Here is a 23,313-nt window from a genome sequence, read left to right on the forward strand (position 1 = left end):
TGATTTGAACTACTATGACAATCGGTATGACAATTGATAGTCATACCGAAAGTCTTGCTAGTTCATTCTGATTGTCTTGCTAGCTATTGGGATTGTCTTGCTAGTTCAAAAGGATAGTCTCACCGAAAGTCCTACCAGTTCAAATGGATTGTCATGCCAGTTCATTTGATTGTCTTGCCGAAAGTCTTGCTGATTCAACTGGATTGTTTTGTTTACTAAAGCAACAGAAAGCAGAAGACATTCATATAATTCAATCAAACAGAACACACAAGAAAAGAAGAAGCAGAAAAGAAAAACAAGCAGCAATATTTCATCTTTTCATCTGCTTTATTCAAGATCAAAATTCTAGATTGTAAAATTAAATCCAAACCACTAGAATTATTTATCTTGTTCTTGTGTAACAATCTAGCGGATTAAAATCCCTAGAACTTAATCTCAAATCGCATTTAGCATTTGATCTTTTCATTGCAAAAATAGAAAAAGTTCATATCGAATTTATTCTAGATTTTTAATAATTGATTTGAGATTAATCCCTTGTAAACGATACCGTTGTTGTAACACCTTTCAAGTTTAATAAAAGTTTTATTTAACTTGAATTTTGTTTCACATTTTTATTCCGCATTTTATTCGATTAAACAGTATTGTTTGTATTCAACCCCCCTTCTACAAACAAATTGGGACCTAACACAGTCAAAGAAGAAATTTCATTCCTTCTTGAGCCCACTCATCTTCAACTGACCAAGGTTCTTCAAATCCTTGTCATAGCCTATCTTAGTAAAGAACCTCCTCATTTCAGTATCTCCCATGAATCTAGTGTAGGAAGTATGAGTAGGCAACTGTAATGCATCTCTTACAATTTGAGGAGTTACTACCCTTTTCTTCCTATAAAACTCAAACACCAAGCTTGGAGTTCCACTTGCACCTCCATCATCATAGACACCAGTTTTCGGGATAGAGAGTACCTGGTCAGCTAAGATAGTGGGTGGAGATGTGAGAGCAAACCCAATCTCACTGGTTCTGAGAAAGTCCTGAAAATGTGAAAATCGATATTCACACTATTGTTATCCAGACTAGCAGAGTAGTTATAAGACACAAACTTTGTACCACCATAATTAAACGGTTTAGAAGTAACTGGTGAAGTCATTTTGAATTTGCAAGAAAAAAAATTCGAATAGAAATCAGGGTTTCAGAGTTTACGGGTGAGAGAGAGTAAAGTAGCAGATTAGAAAATGATAGAGATAAGTAAAATGTTAATTTGAAATCAAAAATTGATTTTGTATAACACATCACGCCATTAACTCAGAAACATTTCAGTTTAGTGGACACGTGGCAACATATAATTGACTGTAAAAGCGATCATGTAAATGTGTAGTAATGGTAGTTATTGCGCGCACAATTCCCTAGAATAATGTTTTTTGAATACTCAAACGTCTTCCATATCCTCACGCCATCAATAAACAACTGTAATCATGCAAATAACTTCACACATGTAATTAAAATACTGATTAAAATAAAATTTGAATAAATTCAAAAATTATCATCAGAATATAATGGTCATTCAGAGTTTGACTAACATCAGTATTTAATTAACAACTATCAGGATTTATCAGTCAACTAGAGTTTGACCAACATCAAAATTTAATAACTACTGTCAGGATTTATCAGTCAACACAAGTTTGACCAATATCGGAGCTTATACATATAATCAAAGTTTAACATGCACCTACTGGTTGGGATTAATAGAAGCTAATTACATGATTTCATGACATCAAAGTTTATAATCAGTATTTAACAAGTACTTATACATAATTATAAGATATCACATTCTAACTATCAATAGTTATTCCAAATTATCAGAGTTTGAGAAATGTCCTGATATCATCACCAATTCATTCACCAATCCTGTAAAGATTGCTTCACAAAGAGGCTTGGTGAATGTATCTGCTAATTGCTGATCTGTTGGAACAAAGACCAATTCCACTGTACCTTCTTCCACATGTTCCCTTATGAAATGTTACCTAATACTGATGTGTTTAGTCATAGAATGTTGTACTGGATTTCCTGTCATTGCAATAACACTTTAATTATCATAATATATAGGAATATCAGAATACTCTAACTCATAATCTAGTAACTGATTCTTCATCCATAGAATTTGAGCACAACAGCTTCCTACAGCAATATATTCAGCTTCTGGAGTTGATGTGAAAATTGACTTTTTATTTCTTGCTAAACTAAGAAACCAACCCGCCACCAAGAAATTGGCAGCTTCCTGAAGTGATATTCCTGTCTATTTTGTATCCTGCAAAATCAGCATCTGAATATTCAATTAGCTTAAAGTCTGAATCTACAGGATACCATAATCCAAGATTCATATTGCCTTTGATATATTTAAAAATTCTTTTCACAACTAATAGATGTGGTTCCCTCGGATCAGCTTGAAACCTTGCACAGAGACAGGTAGCATACATGATATCAGGTCTACTAGCAGTCAAATATAAGAGTGATCCAATCATACTTCTATAGTTAGTTATATCTATTGATGAACCAGTATTTAAATTTAACTTGGTTGCAGTGGCCATTGAAGTTGTTGTGATTGAACTGTTTTGCATTCCAAATCTTTTGAGCAAATTCCTAGTGTATTTGGATTGATTTATGAAGATCCCTTCATCAATCTATTTTACTTGTAAACCCATAAAATAACTTAATTCTCCCATTATACTCATTTGATATCTAGACTGTATTAGTTTTGCAAATCTCTCACAAAGTTTGTCATTTGTAGAACCAAATATTATATCATCAACATATATCTGTACTAATAACAAGTCCTTACCATGGTATTTATAAAGGGAGTTTTGTCAATTGTACCTTTTGTGAAACCACTTTCTAACAGAAATAGAGCAACTGTTTCATACCAGGTCCTTGGAGTTTGTTTTAGTCCATAGAGTACTTTATCCAGTTTATAGACATGATGAGGATATTTTGGATCTATAAACCCTGGAGACTGTTCAACATAAACTTCCTCTTCAAGTTCACCATTCAGAAAGGCACTTTTCACATCAATTTGAAACACTTTAAACTTCTTGTGAGCAGCATAGGATAGAAAAATTCCGATTGCCTCAAGCCTTGCAACTAATGCAAAAGTCTCATCATAATTAATGCATTTTTACTGTGAATAGCCCTTTACAACCAGTCTTACTTTATTTCTTATAATAATGCCCTCGCTGTCAATTTTGTTTCTGAACACCCACTTTACACCAACAACTGATCTGTTCTTTGGTTTTGGCACAAAAGTCCATATTTTGTTCCTTTCAAATTCATTAAGCTCCTCTTGCATTGTTGTAACCCAGTCAGCATCTTGAATAACTTCTACTTTCTTTGGTTCAATTTGAGATAGAAAAAAATGATAGAGACATTCATTTTTAGTGGCTTTTCTGGTCTCTACACCACTGTCATGATTATTAGGTGTGTGTGGTTTAGACCATTTTCTTGCAGATGGGAGTTGACTTCTTGAAGTAGAACCTCCCCTTGATCAATGAACTCTCTATTATTTCTTTGACTTGTACCACTATCATTTCCTGATGTTCCCCCTGAATTAGTATTTTTAGTGCTATCAGAATTTGATCCATCAGTATTTGAGGAATTAGAGTCTGATGAATTATTTACAGATGTTCCTTGAGTTGAATCACTTGTAGAAGACTCTGGATTTGAATCATGTTGCTCCCCCTCAACATGTGATTCATTATTTATAGAATTTCCATTGTCATACGGGTTATGTGTGTATGTTGCATGTGATGCTAGTCTATTTGCATTTGTTGCCTCTCGGATATAATCTATTAATTTGCAGAATTATATATTGCGGAAATGTGAAGAGATTCCCATTGAGAAACAGTTTGGTTCGGCAAAAGACTTTCTGCGGATTATACTCACAAATATAGATTTGACAAAGTTAAATACTAAAGAATCTGTCCCCCCCCCCAAACTAATGCACTATTTGGCATATCGTTACTTTAGAGGTGTTTATAAGAATCTACATATTGTGTTTGACTTTTCAAAACGAAAAGCAACAATATTTAAGTGCATAGGGGCTAAACATGTTCATGATTTTCTACTAGTTACTTCTATAAAAATTTTAGGACAACGTATGACGCCAACTGAGTATCAGATAATTTTGCAATACATACTCACGATCCCCTTATTTCCAGAGGGTGGACATTTTTATACTTATCTCGCATGGATATATCTGGAGAACTTGTTGTTCAAAGTAAAAAATTAATAATGGTTTAAATATAGTCATGACATGGTCAGAGATGTGTTGTATGATATTCTTTGGAGATTATGAATTTCAGCTAAGAAAGAGATACTGATGAACTTTCTTACCCATTCAGGGGAAGTTAGATCGACTCTTAGACCGACTGATGTTTGACATACAGCTGGAATGCAGGATAACATACTTGCATTGATCTTACAGGAGTTTCTTCGCTCTACGGTGTTGGTAATGGGGTATTTATAGTTGGCCAAACGGCAAATAAGACAACTGAAGCAAAAGTTAACAGCATGATCAGGCGTGAAAGGATAATCCATATAGCTTTATACCGTTTGCTTTTGACACATTTGTAATGAGGGTCGGCTGAATACGTGTTTCGATAATTAGATTTTGCGATTCAACGAGTTCTGGCGGCGCAACTTGTTGCCCGTTCATCTTGCATGTTTGTAACTTGATTGCTTGATTTTTTATTTGACCAATCAATCATACAGGTCTACTTCCTCTGACCCATTACATATGGCGTTTGACTTTTTTCACGTATTTTTAGGAGTTTTGAAAATATAGATAAAATTAATATTTTTTAAAATTTTATTTTTCTAAATTAAAATTTAACATATACTACCTCCGTTCCCCTCATATATGTACAGTTTTTTCACACGCATTTTAAGGCAATTATAAAGTATATTTTGGTAATTTATTTTTGAAATTTTCTTTTTTCTTTTGTATAAAATTTTGAACATTATATTTTTATTTAGAAGAAAAATAAATTAAAAAATTTATATAATAAGATCATTAAAGTGCATGTCGAGCCCCCGTCCCCCAATGTAAAGAATTGAAGGGACGGATGGAGTATATTTTAATTAAAAAAGAAAAAATTAAAAATTATTATTTTTAGCTATACAATTGAATCACATTGAGATGTGTGCAAAAAATCAAACGACCTATATTGTGAATTAGAGGGAGTACAATTTTTTTTAAAAAATAAAATATCCAAAAAAATAATTTATGCCCTTTACACAATTTAGTAAATATTAATAGTTAGCGTCAAAAAAGAAATATAACCACTTTTACAATATCATAACTCCTAGCATAGAGCCATAGATATGCCTGTATATTATTGTAAAAAAATAGACATGCCTGTATCAATCAGAATAAATTAAAATTTAGATTAGCAAATCTTTGAAACTAAGTTTGTATAATAAATAAAATTTAAAAAATGCAAGAAGTGAGTAGTAAATGCAAGAGATCAGAGATAAATCCGTGTAGTAGTTTGGTGACATGAATTTAATAAAAGTTTTGAAATCCGGGTCTTCAGACATGTGACATATACACACACTTACCTAAAAGGCCGCCTTTCAGAAACCCGCAGAGTCAGTTGAGTATATACACACATATATATGCATACATACACCAAAGTAAACTCATAGACTTCAACTACTTCAAGGTCAGACTTTTACTTCTTGCTTCAATCTCTTTTGTACTTGTGTTTTTACATGTCTATGTGGATTATTTTTGTGGGTTTTGTTTTGTTTTGTTTTGCTAAAAGATTGATTTTTGTTGTGTGTTCTTGATTTTTTTTTAATGGGGTTTTGTTTATTCTTTGAATTTCAAGATGTGTTTTATAAAATGTTCTTGAACTTGATTTTTGGTTAGTAAGTTGGTGTTTTTTCAGGGTTGTTTTTATTTTGTTATGATTTGATTAATTTGTTGTTATTGAATTTTTATTTGAAGTTGATTTAATTTGTTGAAATTGGTAGATAGGTTTTTTGTAAATCTTCTTAAAATTTGATTTTTGATTAGAAAGTTGCAGTCTTTGGGTTAAATTTGTTGGTGTTATGGTAGTTTAGGGTAAGAGTTGAAGTTTAGGGATGTTTGGGGTTTAAAAGATTGGGGCTTTTTGTAATTACAACTTAAATTTGTTGTTTTTTGTGTTATGTTAGTGTTGCAGCTTACTGATCATCTGTGCAATTTGTTTTTTGATTAGAAAGTTGTAGCCTTTGGGTTAAATTGTTGGTATTTTGGTAGTTTAGGGTAGGAATTGAACTTTAGGGGTGTTTGGGGTTTAAAAGATTGAGGCTTTTTGGTATTTACAAATTGAATTTGTTGTTTTTTGTGTTATGCTGATGTTGCAGCTTACTCATCATTTGTGCAATTTGATGATTGTTTCTAGGTTAGGAAAATTGGAAAAATTTTATCTTTAATGTTTTCGATCATGTCCTGTCATGTATAGATTGTAGCTGGTGATTTATCGATTGAGTAAAGATTCTGTCTGCTAAAATGTTACTTGGATCATTTGATTTTATCCTCTTCTCATGGATATCTGTAGTTACTAAGCTCAGTTGTTTTAGAATCTAGGGTTTTCTAAGTTTTGGATTCGTTTCCTCTTTTGTCTGTCAATTATATCTGAATTATATAAATTTAAGAGGTTTTTATTGTAATTGATAAGTGTTTCCTTTAGTTGTATTTATTTGTTTTCTCCCTTTTCAATAGCTTGTAGAAATAGACATTCTTGTTACATTCCATGAATTGTTAAGGACAAAGGAAGTGAGACTTGAATATAGATCACTTATTGTTTATGTAGAGGAAAAGTTGTTTCTGATTAAAGTCTGGAATTTAATAGTTCTTTAGGTAGTTCAGCAGGTTTTCTTTAAAGGGGATCTTCTTCCTTGCTTTGTGCTTTTGGTCCATTATATTTCCCTTTATTTTCCTTAGTTCTTAAGCTACATGGAAGAAACTTTAATAAATTACCGATTTAAATGTGTGCAATTATTGTTGTGAAGAAATGACTGATATTCAATCAATGTTTGTCCTGATTAAAACTAGTGGATTGTTATTTATGTACCTGTAACAGAACCATATATAACAGTTCTGCTGGTCGTGGACAAGTGCCCGTGGCAGAGTAGATGTCATTTCGCAGTATTGTACGTGATGTAAGAGATGGTTTTGGGAGTTTATCAAGAAGGGGTTTTGAGGTGAGACTTCCTGGTCAGCATCAAAGGGGAAAATCTCATGGTGCGGTTCATGAGTTGCATGACCAGCCTGTCGTCATCCAGGACAGTTGTTGGGCTAATCTTCCACCTGAGTTACTAAGTGACGTGATCAAGCGGTTGGAGGCAAGTGAGTGTACTTGGCCTGCTAGAAAGCACGTTGTTGCTTGTGCTGCTGTGTGCAGGTCATGGAGGATAATGTGCAAAGAAATAGTTCAATGTCCAGAAATCTCAGGAAAGCTTACTTTCCAAGTCTCTCTTAAACAGGTACGATATTTGTGCTTCCTGGTGTTTCTTTTGCTATATAGATATCCTGTAATGTGTGTCTAGAACATTAAATTATAGAGTAATGCTCTTGTGAAATATATGTAAATTGTACATGTCTAACTTTAGAAGCTTTTTTTTTTTATAGAATTCAGCAAATGACATTCTAGTTTATGTAAGGTATGTGTACGGTCATGGCCCAAGGGGAGTCATTTGTGACTCGAACTCTTGGAGATTCAGTCAGAAGCATATGTGATAGTGTCTCTAAGCTAGCTAGAGTTACCGTTGCGTATCATGAACTTTACACAGTTCTAGATATTACAACAGAACTGGAATAGGAATGGCGTTAAATGAGTTAAATCTAATGAAATAATTTCACCAGATTTTTGTTTGAGAACTCGTACCTCTATAAATTTATTATGGAAAGTGCATTTTGAGCAAATAATCATACTATATTCTAGCACAAGATATTCATATATATGGAGGAATTTAGAAAAACTTTAATAGAAGGGTAAAATGTTGTACTGTTTTTTGTATGCATTGAATAATAGAGTAACAGTGTCCAATTTTTTTATTTGTATTTTAAATGTATTTGTTATATATGTAAATTTGATTGGAACTGTGAAGCTTTCAATGAATTACCTTTCATTATTCCAATATTAACATGAATTAGTGTCTATTGTCTTTACAGCCAGGATATCGGGATGGCAGCATTCAGTGTTTCATCAAGAGAGACAAAGCTAATTTGACCTACCGTCTGTTCCTTTGTCTAAGTCCTGGTAAGTGTGTTTCAAGGTTATATACAAGTTACTAATTGCACGATATTTTCAAGTTTCTTGCATGTGTTCCGCCCATATTTAAAAAAATCTTTTTATGCTCTAGTGCAATCAACTTACAAGTGTGTATGTGGTACTATGATTTTAACAGTGCAATCTATTATGTTTCTGTCTTTCTGATATGGCCGTATTGTCTTGAATAGATTCAGTGTTTTCATTGTCCGTATGGCCTCAGCCTTGTTTTGCATGTCCTCTTGTATCAATTGAATTCACAATTTAGACCAAAAAACAATCTCTTTACTGATTTGTTTTACAAAAAGTGCGACCTGATATATTTTAATATTTTTGAATGCCCACCCCTATTTTCGACAGAAAGTTGATTTAAGCTGCTGACCTTGTATTTGGTTACCTTCTTTCTTATAATTTTTTTGGTGATCATATTTTATTGTTTTACTAGAAGAAGGACCAATTCTCATCTTAAAAAGAAATGGTGGAACAAAGAAGACACTTTTAAAGCTATCCAGGAGTTTTATTATCTGTTTTAATAATTTATATAAGATAATAAACCACAAAGTAAATTGAGTTCATATGAAAAAACAGCCCACAAACTAATCTGAGAAGCAGGAAAATTATGCATACTCATAATCTCATATACCACCTAGGACTGATCTATTAACTGATATATCCGGGGGTTAAAAAATTTCTTACTTCAAACCAGATTCTATAGTTTTAAGAACATAGGTGAAGATGGTGGATATGTGGTGGTTAGTATTTTTGGTGCATGTTTGAGTTTGATCCAATTTTTTGGAAATTTACTGATACATATATCACTGTCTATTTGCATCCAAGTACATGCTCCCTGTACTATAGTCTATGGCTCACTGTCCCTGTGTTTCTCAACTAAGAAATTGTATGCACTTTGCCTACGTTAATATCGATGGCTTGTGCTTCTGCTACTAGTAAGATAACTTGGCTTGCCCTAGTAAATGACAAGAATAAATGTAGTTAAATTGATTCTGTTTATGATGACTGATTAAACATTTTAAGGCCATATAAATCAGGTTTACTAGAAGGATTAGCTAGAGTTATTATACTTTTACCTTCCAAGTAATGTGAATCAAATTAAATGCTCGTACAAACACATCTTCCACAGAATCTGTCATAACCAAAGTAACAGTTCTGCGAAAAGAAAACGTAATACAAAGAACTAGATGCTTAAATGATCGTGGAGGTTCAAATGCAGGGTGCCCTCAGTTTACTATATTGGTTCAGGATTTGTGTTCTCTAAATCTATCATTTTTTTATGGATGTTATCACAGCATCTAGTTTAAAGTTCTATTGCCTTCTTGTACCAGTGCACTTTGACCTTGGTCGCCATCCTATTTTTTAAGTTATTTAATTTTGCTCGACGTTATATAGGCTTTAATTTTATTTGCATTCTAGTCTTTGTAATGTGCAGCTTTTTTTGCTTTCCACTAGTTATTTTGTTTGTTCGATGTGATCACCTCATAGGTGTCTTGATTTTCCTTTCCTTTTTTTCAGTTAATGTTTTATCCGCAAGTACTCTTACATTTTCTCCTCTGACTAATTTGTTTACTTATATGCTTCTTTGCAGTCTTGCTCGTCGAGAATGGAAAGTTCCTTCTTTCTGCAAAACGGACTAGAAGAACCACCTGCACAGAATATGTAATCTCAATGGATGCAGATGACATATCAAAATCAAGCAGCACTTACATTGGAAAATTGAGGTAGGATTTACTCTAAGCTGTCATAGTTGATGATAATAATTAATAGTGCCCTTTTCTTAAATTTGGTATGAAAATTATTCGCAAAAAATAAAATTAAATAAGCTCTATAGCATCTCTTTTTGTTACCCTTGACCTTGCCTCCTTTATCCGTTTCTGTTTTCTCGATGCTGTAAACGATCAGATATAACAAACAGTTGAAAATATCATATAATAGTATAACGCTCCTTGTATAAAGGTCATTGTAAGCTGGACTTAGCAAAAATAGTATTGACTGTAAGAGATGAGGCATTACTTGGATAATTAAAATGTTGCTTAACCTTTTCTATTGAACATTACTCTGAGCCTTTTCTACTTGGTTTTGCTATGATATGTGTGCATTTGTCTCGTTTCATCAGAGTTCTTAGTTTCATTTACTTTACAATGTCCCCATCCCAATCTTATAATATAACATTAATACAACATTGATTTGATTAATGTCTTGTTATCCTAGCTGTCCGAACGTTCAAAAGTTAAGTAACCTATCTTAAATTCTAGCCCTACCACTTACTTATCGTGCTTATTATTCCTCAATCCCGAATTGTATTGTTGAAGTTGCAGAATTAAGTTTAGTACTTTCTTTCTACATGCTTGATGCTTACAATAATCATTTGCATGTCATTTTGTTCTTTTCAGGTCTAATTTCCTTGGCACAAAATTCATAATCTATGACACACAACCTCCACATGATGGTGCTCGTGTATCCCCACCTGGTCATTCAAGCCGTCGATTTTACTCGAAAAAGGTTTCACCAAAAGTCCCTTCTGGGAATTATAATATTGCCCAAGTTACCTATGAACTTAATGTTCTAGGCTCAAGAGGCCCACGCAGGATGCACTGCGTCATGCACTCTATCCCAAACTCAGCTCTTGAGCCAGGTGGTTCTGTAACAGGCCAGCTCTGCCAGCCAGAGCTCTTCCCGAGTTCCCTCGAGAACTCTTTCAGGAGCATATCCTTTTCAAAATCAATCTACAACTCGACTGAGTTCAGTAGCTCTCGGTTCTCTGACATTGTTGGCCCATGCGCAGAAGGTGAAGAGGGCAAAGAAAGACCTTTAGTTCTTAGGAACAAACCACCTCGATGGCATGAACAGTTACAGTGCTGGTGCCTTAATTTCCGTGGAAGAGTAACTGTTGCATCGGTGAAGAACTTTCAACTGATTGCTGCTACACAGCCTGCCGCTGCTGGGGCACCAACACCATCACAACCCGCACAACCAGCTCAACCTGATCATGACAAGGTTATACTGCAGTTTGGCAAGATTGGAAAAGACATGTTTACCATGGATTATCGCTACCCTCTTTCTGTGTTTCAGGCCTTTGCTATATGCCTGAGTAGCTTCGACACAAAACTGGCTTGTGAATAGTAAAGATACCGTAGGTATATCAATCACAATGTGGTCCTTTTTCTTCTTCCTTTGTAGATTGTTGACAGTTGGTATGCAGTCAGCCAGTACTGGCAGGTATAGGAAACATTGTCCTTGCTGTTATAGGGCTCTTTCTTTTGTTATTTTGCGATGACTAAATTTTACTTTGTGGTTGAGTCACCGACCAATGTGTTGTTGGAAATTTAACTTGTCTTTTATTTGCTGAAAGGAACATTAGAGATTGTCCGTTGAAGGATAGCAACTGCTTCCTATCTATTGATCTTTTCGTCTATGTTTTTTACATTGCTCATACTTTGCATCTGCAATTGGTTGAAATGGGATTTAAGTTTAAGTTTAAGTTTTTGGCATCTTCACTGAAGCATATACGCGGCTAAGACCAGTCACTCACGTTAGGGAAAGCATCACCTAACTGTAAGATTCTTACAAGTTACAAGCATGTACTTCACTACAAATTGAAGATCATTCATATAAGTGAATATAAGCTTGTATGAATATCACATTTGTTTCCCGGAATCTCTTTTATTTGATAAGGATTTTTATGAGCAAATTATTCAAAGTTTAAACTTCCACTTTCTAACCCAACTTACGGGGCTGCTTTTGTTTCTTTTCTTTTTTTTGACTAATATAGCTTATAGCCTTACAAGTATACGTTTCAAAGAAATTCTCGAGATGTGTCATAGTCGAACTCAGGATAACAGAGGATAATCTCTTGACGAGTAATGCATGTTTCTTTGAATATTACGAAAAGAAAAATATATCTGGGCTTGCTACTCATTTGAATTCAGTCTAATAAGAAATAAACTGGCCTACCTATGTTTAATTTATCAACCCAGTAAACAAGCTTATCGGTGTTCCGAAAGTGCATTTTCGAAGTCCTGGACATGAAGATGCATCCTGACTCAGTAAAACAGTAAAACTCCTGTTTCGATCCGGTTAGTACATGTTGTGATTCTGTTTCATGTTATATGTATTTTATCTAAATATAAGACAACAAATCAGAGTGGCGCAGCGGAAGCGTGGTGGGCCCATAACCCACAGGTCCCAGGATCGAAACCTTGCTCTGATATGTTTATTCGCATTCAGTGAATTAAGTAAAATATTAAATTGCTGTATTGTCGTTATAGACACAATGGGGATGTAGCTCAAATGGTAGAGCGCTCGCTTTGCATGCGAGAGGCACGGGGTTCGATCCCCCGCATCTCCATTTTTTATAAATAGTCATCAGGGTGCCTCGTTCCCTTCCCCCATTTTTTTAGCCCAAACCTCTCTCTCTCCCTCTGAATTCTACTTGACTGTGGGAGTATTCTCTTTTCACCCCTAATTACTCCATTTAAAAGTGAAAACTACTCCGGTGGGCCCTTTGGTCAAACATAAAGGACAAGGTCACAAACTTTTCCATAAATGTTTGTAACTACTTTCGGCAGTTAGATAGTGGTGGTTGAATACTTCCAAAATCATCTGGATTTGTCTGCACCCCGCATATCCGCAATTAATGCCGTAACATGACAGTGTTCCTTGCTCCTCTTCCACGTAGTATTTCAGAAATAAGAAAAATTTGACAACAAATTATTCAAACACAATTTAAAATAATAATTAATTGACTTTAAAGAATTAGTTCTTCAAAGTTTATGACGTAACTAGCATGAATGTCTGTGCAAAACATGACTCACATATTATTTTTATAATAACTAGCATAAAAACTCGTGTTAGGCACGGACATGTGTATATATATTTAAATATTATCTCGAACAAATTTTCATCAATAAAGAAAAAAAATTGAATACTATAAATAATTATTTTAACTTTATTTTATATTCACATAGCAATTACTTAATAATAAATAATATATTTTTATAAATATGATTACATATCGTAAATTTAAATATATAAAAATGTGATGACATAAAGTTTAACGCTAAATTGACTTATTTTTTTTCTTTTCATACATCTGTTAAAGTTGGATAAGGTAATTTAGGTGGTGAGAGTTTATTTTTTGTTGTAGAGATTGATTATCGCTCACCCCGTGAATTTTGAGATTAAATACTTATTATAAAGTATATAAGCCTTATTACTAAAAAAAGAAGCAAAACTATATTATTATAAAATAAATATTTGAAATTTGTTTGTAGGGATATGCATCAGGTCATTTCGGGGTCGAGAAGTATTATCACCGCCCCCGAACCCTGAACGATGATTCTTTTCCTCTACGCTCCCCGCCCGAACGGGAATTCCCGCAGGATTCGAGAAATAAATAAAAATAATAATTTTATATTTTTAATAAGTTTTTATGACAACCCACTAATTCGTTTTATATAAAAACATTAATAATATCTTAATTTTTTAACATCAAATCATATTAAAATTAATTTATAATATAAAAAATGACAAATTAAAAATTAGAAAATATATATAATATTAGATTGTAAAAAATTGATTAAGAAAAGTATAGATTATTTTAAAAATATAATAATAATTTAAATCCTATTATATTCATATATACACACACACAATCGGGGTCGGGGAGACACTAATCTTAGACTATGCCCCGATGCCCAAAACTTTTATAAAAAAAAATTCGTTCCTCGCCCCTAAGAATTCCCTAAATCCCCAATCTGAATAGCGCGGGGGATCGTATCGGGGTAAGGCGGGATGAGATTGATACTCATCCCTATTTGTTTGGTTGTGACTAACAAATGAGGAGTGAAAAAAAAGCGAGTATATTAATTACTAATTCGTCTCACACCTCAATTGTTAACACTTAGGTTGACTAAGTGAATTTTGTATACGTGATTTGAATGAAATAAATTGGGAAAATATTAGGTAAATTATTAAGAGTGCAAGACATATTAAAACTAATGAAAAATGACATGCTCTCTTAAAATATAATAATAAATTAAGTACATTCAGAAAAGTAGGGATGACAACTTGTACCGATTCATACCAATTCGATCGATTTTTACCGAACTCGAATATTTTAGGTTTGGATTCGGGTTTGGGTTTGATTTTTAAACACGAACCATTTTCAGTGCGGGTTTGGGTTTAAGGCATACTGTTTCGAACCCGTCCCAAAAATCCGAAACCCATTCCATTATCACCCGAACCTGATCTGAAACTCATGTTAATATCTAAATAATATTTTATATTATGAAAGTATTAATGTTAGGTCACACAACACTGTAGAAGGGGGTTGAATACAGTGTTATTACAATCAAATCGATCTTGAACACAAGTAACAGTATACATATATATTCAATATAATAAATTCTGTTACAATGGAACTGTTCTCTCTCAGTGATGAACAAATATCACTAAGAGCTTCTAGGTTACAATGAATAATGTATCTCGATAATGATAACACATATAGTGTAAACCTATGTCTGTGTTTATATACTACACAGTTACAAGATAAATTCTAATTGACATGGAATATAATTCTGTCTCCTAAAATATATCAATCAGATATCTTATACAAGTCTTTCAGTCTTCTAATTCTTTCCATGCATATCTTCTTTTGTTCTAGTCTCGATCTTCTACTGTTAATCAGCTTCCTTCCTTAACTGTAAGTCCTCCCGTACTTAAGTTCTGACATGACCTTAAGTCCTGATATTATGTTCCGACTTCCAGTAAGTACTGATTCTAGTAAGTACTGATTCTAGTAAGTCTTGATATTTCCTGTTTGTTAAGATCTGAAAACTAAATATGAAATATATTAGACATGAAATCTCAAATATATCTAACAATCTCCCCCAACTTGTAAATTATGCAAAATATACAAGTAATAGATTTGATGATGTCAAAAACATTTAAGTTCAAATGCATAGAGAATTTAACTGAGTAACTAACTACAACTTACAGTCCTTGTAGCTTTTACCAATCTCACTGAGTCAATCTGAATCCATAATGATTCTTGTTGTGCAAGACATGCCTGTATCATAACAAGACTAAGTCATACTGACAACCCTAAGATTAGTTGTATTGTAACCTTAATTTGTAATTCATACTTGTAACATTTAATGTCTGTAAAATGTAAATGGAGCAGACTGTAGCATTTTTCTCTAAACAGTGTCAAGCCTAAGAATTCTATCTGGAAGAAGATCAAGAAGATCATGCCTCAGAAGAATTATGAAGAAGCTTGGAGTTGAATAAATCTGTTTGGTGTAAAACATTCTAAGTCAAGATCTCTACAAGTCACAGAATTAGTGTTATAGAGAAATCATTCGAGAACTCCAGAATGACTTATCGAGAAGTCATTTGAACTCCAGAGAGTACCGACGGATGAGTAACATCTACCCGACGGATGAGCAATATCTACTCGACGGATGAGGAATGTCTACTCGACGGATAAACCATCACTACTCGACGGATAAGCAACATCCACCGGGTGTAGAGAACTCAGGAATTGTCTGTCGATAACTCAGAGATATCGACAAGTATACATTCGTTAGAGAACTCTGAGTTATCGATAAGCCAAAGTCCATTAGAGAACTCTGAGTTATCGATAAACCAAAATTCACTAGAGAACTCAGAGTTGTCGATAAGTCTAGGCAACAATGAAGTTTCAGAGATATCGACAAGCCAACATGTCTATCGAGATGTCGAGTTCTCTACAGCTTAACTGGAGATCTCGGAGTGAAGAAATTTTTCTAAGTACAGAATTGCAGAACAGTTCAATATCCAATATTGCAAATCAACAAATAATTCACACAGCTGGATTGACAAGTCTACAAAAAGTAGCTTGAGAGATGTACAAGATCAACGACAAAGATTAACTGACAGAGAAGATTAAAGTAATCATGGGATGCTAAAGATATGCTAAGTTAGAAATGGAAGATTTGCTTTTCTATAAATAGAAATGACAAGTGACAGTTTAGAAAAGCTAATAGCATGTTTATTATCCACTGTGTAAACCAGCAGTTAACTGAGTTATAAAGTTAACACTGGTCCTCTAGTTAAGTTAAGTTAAGAAGAACAATCAGATTAGAAAAATTGTGTTCTCTCTCAAGAAAGAAGCTAAGTTCTAAAACAAGAACTTAGAGATTTTGTAGCAAAATACTGCTTGATTTTTAATATAAAATTAAGTGAGTTTTGAAGATCTTTGTTTTACATATTTGCACAGCTATTTATGTTTAACATCCATTCTACTAAATCATTAACAACTACAAACTGCTAAAGCCTAAGTCGATCAAAAATCAAACATTTAAGCCAAAACACATTCACCCCCCCCCCCCCTCTGTGTTGTATTCATACCTAACAATTCTTAAAAAAGTGTGATATCAGCTTTTCTTCTTTAATCCTCAGAACCTGAGAGAGTGTAGTCTTGACTTGCTTCATCTCTTCATTCTGACTCCCAATCTGATATATTGCAGTCCTTATCGCAGAGATATGGTTTCTTTCGAAACCATTGTCCAGTCCTATTACCCTAGGATGAGAAGAATCTTCATTGTTGTATAGACATTTCTCTTTCAGTATTACCTCAAGCTTAGCAGAATCCTTCTTCATAAAAATTTTACTTCCATCATCTTCAACAATATATGGAATGAATTCTGTAAATCTTGAACCAGAAATTCTTACTTTATCTCTGATGGTCTTTAATATGAAGTTTGACCATCTCCTGGTAATATTAGACTTTACCTCCAAAAGGTAATGAAAGAATTGAAGTTATTTCATAGTTTTGTTCAGTACATCTGATTCTGACATCTGATATGTCCTATTTTCAAGAAATAGAATCAGATTTTCTTTGATGTTATTTCATAGTCTATTTACAGACTTCTCGAATGACTTCTCGATAAGCTCTATTATGACTTATCGATAAGACCATGTAGAGTTCTCTAATAGTGTTAACTCACAGGGTTCTCGACAAGAATATTTTGAGACTTATCAATAACTCAGAACTAAAATAATTTGATTCAATGAATTATTTTAGATAAATACTTTTGGAAAAGTTATTCTGATTTTAATTTGATTCAATTCAAATAAATTAGAATTATTTTTAGTCCATTTTCGGACAAACTGGGTATTTATCAGAGTTCTCGATAAGTCATCTTTGACTTCTCGATAAGTATTTTACTTTTTCTATAAATACCCAGACTTCTCGATAAACACACTGTACTTACACCTTCTCGAGATCTCAAGTGACCTAGCTTTCAGACAAAAGGCGATTTCTCTCTCGTTTTTACTCCTTTCTCAAAACTTTTTCTTACCCACTACTTCTAAACACTACAATGGCATAAAACATTGTTAGAGCTATCATTCCAGAGAAGGAAACTAACTTTATTGCTTTTCTTGATGCTAACCAAGCCCCTGATAGTTTCAAGGGGTTTGTGAAGTTTCTTTATGAATCCTACATTGCAGGTGCTTTAACTGCAAGTCATGTGCTGTATTTGGACGTTCTTCATGAATTTTGGACATCAGCTATAACTAGGACAGTTGTTCTAGAGAATGTCACTTCTATGGTGGTCACATGCACAATTGGAGGCCAGGAAATTGAGTTTTCAGCTGCTGATGTGAATATAGCCCTAGGATTGCCAACTGAGAATTATGGAGAGATGCCAACTGCAGATGAGCTGAGTGAATTCATGGACTTCATCAACTACAGTGGCTCGATCAACTTGGCAAGCCTGAACAGAACAAACCTTAGGAAGGAATGGTCCTTTGTGTTTGACTTTGTAGTGAGGGCTTTCACTTGCAGAAAAACTGGCTTTGACAACATCTTAAGTGTGAAGCAGAAGTTGGTGTTCTCAATAGCTCACAATAGGCATCTGAATGTTGGAGGTCTAATTCTGGAGGAGCTGGCTACCAGGCTTACTATGCCTTTGAAGAATAGAGGTAAAGAAATCTTTTTGCCAAGGTTTATTATGTCTACTTTAGCTCATAAAGTCAATGACATACATTTGTTAGCTGGTATTGATAGTAGTAGAATTGGCAATTATAAGCAAGTGTCCAAAATTATATTTGGCTCACTTACTTCAAAGAATAAGGTGAGTGTAAGTCTCAGAATCACTCCATTTATGTTGGAGAGATTCAGGACTTATCCTTACCCATGCCAGACATGAGGGCTCCTAAATTTGCTAGTTCAGCCATAGTTCCTGAGCCTGTGGAAGCACAAACACAGGCACACCAACAGGGACCTTCCAAGGCTGCAACCCCTTCTTCTAAACCACTAGATGTTAGCAAACCAACCACTTTAGTCTCTCAAAAGACTAAGTGAGTAAAAAGAAGAGAAAGGAACCAACCCTTGCTGTTGTAAATGAGAGTGAAATGATACTTACTGAACTAGAGTCACCCTTGGTCAAGAGACCAAAGAAGAGTAAAATACCTGAGCTGACCACTCAAATCACCTCTGTGTCCTCCCAAAAGGGCATAGTTGAACAAATAAGGAGTAAACAGTTACTAGATGCATCCTCTCAACAGGGTGTATCTATTGAAAAGAGCATTGACCCTAATGCATCCTGTACTGAGTCAGCACAACCTGCACCTAGAGTGTATGGTAGAAGAAATAAGGATGGCACACACAGTGAGGGCACATCACTTGAATCTCCCTCATCCATTCTGGGGGAGCTGCCAACACTCACAACTGAGCAAACTTCTCTAATCTCCCAAATTTCTTCATCATATAGAGCACTTGAATCTGATTCCCAAGTGCACCAACACTCAAGTGACATGGTTCATGAAATTGTGCTCACCACCCAGAATCAACATCTAGGTGGTGAGAGACTACTAGCTGGGGTAGATCTTGATGACACCATCATAAATATGGGGGTTTCATTAGTTTTTACTGAAGACCCCATGATCACTTTTGTACCTTCATGTGCACAATCATCTTCACAGATGAATAGGTTTGAGGGTAGTACTCCTGAGGGGGAGCTATCTAAATCTTCTCCAATTCAATTGGAGGTTCCTCTAGAAGGAACAACTCCCCTCATAACCCTAGCTGAAATTGCCTTCACAGTTGAAGCTAGGAGTACAATTGCCAATGACCCTGTTATGGGAGAGGCAAGTTCATCACATTTATGTGACAGTGCTCTGCAAGGTGCACAAAGGTTTGAGGCTGGTGTACATGACAGTGACCCAGTCAAATCCTCTCCAATTCCAATGGAGGTTCCTACTACATGTGGTGAACAACAAACTGTCAAAACCACAGATCTATCTGTGAGTCAAACTATGACTTCAGTCACAGGTGATACTGTGAATATTTCTCAACAGTCATCCACATCTCAACCCAACCAACCACATGTCATGGCACAATGGCTACAAGATATGGAAGCTCAGCCTTCTACAGTTGATGACATGTTGGTAGATCAAATCTCAGGCTTGGCCAATCTTTCTCAGCAATTGCTCACTTCAGACATGGGGAACCAGGACTATCAAGCTATACTTCTATGCTTCAATGAAGAGATTGAACAACAGAATGAGAAGATAGTAGATGAGGCTGAAGAGGATGGAAATGTAGATGCCTGGTTGTCTGGTGACCATGTGGCAGAAATGGATGAAGTTTTGGCTAGATTCAGGAGAGAATACATAACTATCTTGGGAAGCAATGCTAAAACTCTCACTCCTCCTGAAGTCTATGATGCCATTATGGATGTGCATAAAGCTCAACTCACGGCTTTCCATCTCTTTGGAAAGGCCCTTGAAGTAAAATTGACTAGACATGAAGATAAAATCAGGAGGTTGATCAAGGAAAAGATGGATGACATTGTGCCTTCTCAAAAGGACATCAAAAATCAATTCCAGTCTTTCACTAAGCAAATGTCAAGAATGGATCTGGCCTCCATTGAGAAGGAAGTATCAACAATGAAGAGTTCTTTCAAGGCCCTGTTTGATCAAGTTCAAACTCACATTAAAAATTCAAATGATACCAGGGTCAAGCTACATCAAATGTATACTGCTAGGTATGAGCCTTAATTTCTTCTCATGGAGGGTGTCAGAAAAGCTGTTGATGAACACTTTGGGTCCTTCTCAGCCAAAACCTCTACTCCTCAGATACAAGAACTTCAAGATCAATTTTCTTCACTTCAAAATTCCAACTCAGATTTATCTTCACAAGTCCGGGATCTAACTACACTGGTTAAAAGTCAACAGCATGATATGCAGGCCCTAGTGGAGTCCCATAAGCATTTACAAATGCAGAATACAGTTGCTTTGGGAGCCATTATGGGAAAACTCAACATACCACTGCCAGCATTGCCTGAAGCTGTAAGACCTGAGATTCCTACTCCCCTACTCATGCCTGTCACCAAGACTAAGGGGGAGATAGATGCAAGGCTAGCACAATCAACACTCAAAAGTCAAGAACAAGGTCTCGAACAAGAGAGGCTCCTTATGGCTGCTCAAGGTCCATGAATGACACAAGAGTTTGACAACTTGCTCACTGGATTAAGGAACTCTCTCAACAACAACTTCTTCACTTACAGAAAGACATTGGAAAAGATTATCAATTATATCAGGGTGCTGCATATCTCAGTCAAGGACCAGTTTTTGGAGAAAATGATAGTGATCAATCTTAATGATTCTGGTGTAGATAGATGTATGCAAGTCAACTTCAATTATCTAGTTTCTAGAAGAGCATCTAAGATAGACATTTTGATTAACAAGGTCAAAATGATCAACAATGAAGAGAAAATGCTACTAGCAGAGTTGAAGAAGGCTCAAGAAGCTGCCATTCCCAGAAGCCTACCTAAATCCAAGCAAAGGGGTGCACTACATCTGCTCTACAACTAAGCAACTGAAACATTTCCAAGTACCCAAGAACTATGTCATGGCCTACAGAAGATTGATAATGGTGCTTGAGTCTGAGCTGAAAAAGAAGAGATTGAAGACTAGTGAAGATGAAGCTATGATCAAGATTCTGAGGAGATACATTGATAACTCTGAAGCCAATTTGCCTAAAACTAAAATTAACACAGATGACTTGGGTGATGATGAGCAGAAGAAAGATGGTCAAAATCCTTCTGGCTCAAACTCAAGTCAACCTGGTAAGGAAATTGGTGAAAAAGGTGATAGTGAGAAAGAGAAGGAGAAGAAAAGTTGATCTGAGACTCAAAGGAGGGATGGAAGGAGACAAAGACAAAAGAATGATACCTCACAACCTCTCCAAACCCTAAATATCCAAATACCAATTGCTAAACCTTCACATTCAATCTCAACAGAAAATGCTCAACCTCAAACCTCTAAGCCTAAATATTTCTACAAGCTCACATCCAACTCTCTCCTCAAAACTCAAATCACTCACAGCCATACTTCTCTGAAAAGACTCAAAACCTTACCTTCATTTCAGCCACCCCTTAAAACACACTTCAAAACAGTTGAAATAGGTCCAAAAGAAGCCAAGGTCAAAAGGAGATTAAGAAAACAAAGAAGAGAACAACTGATAGCTGAATCTTCCAATGATCATGAATTTGGTGAAAAGGCCATCTGGAACAGATATAATCAAGATGATTTCAAACCTCTAAATGTTGTTGATTCAGATGAAGACTACTTCCAACAGCTAGCTGAAAGAATAGTCAGAGTTTGGGTCGTTCACATCAAAGAAGTTAGAACCTACTACAATGATGGGTCCTTTGAACAGCTTGGAAATAGACTATTGGATTCTCTCTCAATTGTTGAGCTGAAAAGGGTGCTAAGTTTGATGAATGGTAAAGATTCAGCCACCAAGGCATGGAGAACAATATTGGCAGTGTTTGTGGTTAACAGAGAGGAGATGAGAAATGAGCAGAGAGCCTTGTTAGCAGAAAAGAGGAGAAAGTATGAGCATGAAATTGATGAGTATATTAGAAGATCAGAAGAGTTGAAGGCATCAGACAAGAGCTGAATATAAAAGGATGGAAGATTTCTGAATATAAAAAGATGGTTCTTTGTCAAGTTACAGGATAGGGATGTTAGCTAGATATTCTAAGCCATATTTGATGAAACTAATAGAGGCTCTAGCTGACACCCCCATCCTAGAAGAATTGGAAATACTTGGGCAAATTAAGAACATAATTGAGAAAGAATCAGACAGCTCAGTCTTTACTTAATTATTGTAAACTGTCCAATGTACAAGTATTGTATCAGCTTTTGTATCATTTTATTTTCATTCTTTAACTTGGGGTTAGTCTTGTTAACATGCATGAATTTGTGATAAGCAATCTTCTCACAAATTGGGGGAGATTGTTGTGCAAGATATGCCTGTATCATAACAAGACTAAGTCATACTGACAACCCTAAGATTAGTTGTATTGTAACCTTAATCTGTAATTTATACTTGTAACACTTAATTTCTGTAAAATGTAAATGGAGCAGACTGGAGCATTTTTCTCTAAATAGTGTCAAGCCTAAGAATTCTATCTGGAAGAAGATCAAGAAGATCATGCCTCAGAAGAATTATGAAGAAGCTTGGAGTTGAATAAATTTGTTTGGTGTAAAACATTCTAAGTCAAGATCTCTACAAGTCACAGTATTAGTGTTATAGAGAAATCATTCGAGAACTCCAGAATGACTTATCGAGAAGTCATTTAAACTCTAGAGAGTACCGACAGATGAGTAACATCTACACGACGGATGAGCAATATCTACTCGACGGATGAGGAATGTCTACTCGACGGATAAATCATCACTACTCGACGGATAAGCAACATCCACCGGGTTAGAGAACTCAGGAATTGTCTGTCGAGAACTCAGAGATATCGACAAGTATACATTCATTAGAGAACTCTGAGTTATCGATAAGCCAAAGTCCATTAGAGAACTCTGAGTTATCGATAAACCAAAATTCACTAGAGAACTCAGAGTTGTCGATAAGTCTAGGCAACAATGAAGTTTCAGAGATATCGACAAGCCAACATGCCTATCGAGATGTCGAGTTCTCTAC

General features: G+C 35.1%; 1 protein-coding gene and 1 non-coding gene across 3 annotated transcripts; both read left to right on the top strand.

The window, feature by feature from the left end:
* Positions 1 to 5,557: 5,557 nt before the first annotated feature.
* Positions 5,558 to 11,736, top strand: LOC141671275 (tubby-like F-box protein 14). 2 transcript variants are annotated; one of them, XM_074477462.1, is made up of 5 exons: positions 5,558 to 5,711; positions 7,119 to 7,521; positions 8,210 to 8,297; positions 9,910 to 10,042; positions 10,715 to 11,736. In XM_074477462.1, exons 2-5 carry the CDS (start codon positions 7,171 to 7,173, stop codon positions 11,442 to 11,444), a joined length of 1,302 nt encoding a protein of 433 aa, XP_074333563.1. In that variant the 5' UTR covers positions 5,558 to 5,711; positions 7,119 to 7,170; the 3' UTR covers positions 11,445 to 11,736. The 2 variants fall into 2 exon arrangements, with proteins under 2 accessions (XP_074333563.1, XP_074333564.1); XM_074477463.1 differs by having other exon boundaries at positions 5,563 to 5,711; positions 7,134 to 7,521.
* Positions 11,737 to 12,596: 860 nt separating this feature from the next.
* TRNAA-UGC (transfer RNA alanine (anticodon UGC)) lies at positions 12,597 to 12,669 on the top strand. The gene has a single exon. It is a non-coding gene; the product is annotated as a tRNA-Ala (tRNA).
* Positions 12,670 to 23,313: the final 10,644 nt, after the last annotated feature.

This window comes from Apium graveolens, chromosome 7 (genome assembly GCF_009905375.1).
Source record: "Apium graveolens cultivar Ventura chromosome 7, ASM990537v1, whole genome shotgun sequence".
Lineage (NCBI taxonomy): Eukaryota > Viridiplantae > Streptophyta > Magnoliopsida > Apiales > Apiaceae > Apium > Apium graveolens.

Excerpts from the sequence above, each read along its gene's own strand:
- LOC141671275 (XM_074477462.1), top strand. The coding sequence starts at position 7,171 with ATGTCATTTCGCAGTATTGTACGTGATGTAAGAGATGGTTTTGGGAGT. Across the intron at positions 7,522-8,209 it reads TCCAAGTCTCTCTTAAACAG|CCAGGATATCGGGATGGCAG; the intron begins GTACGATATTTG and ends TTGTCTTTACAG. Across the intron at positions 8,298-9,909 it reads GTTCCTTTGTCTAAGTCCTG|TCTTGCTCGTCGAGAATGGA; the intron begins GTAAGTGTGTTT and ends GCTTCTTTGCAG.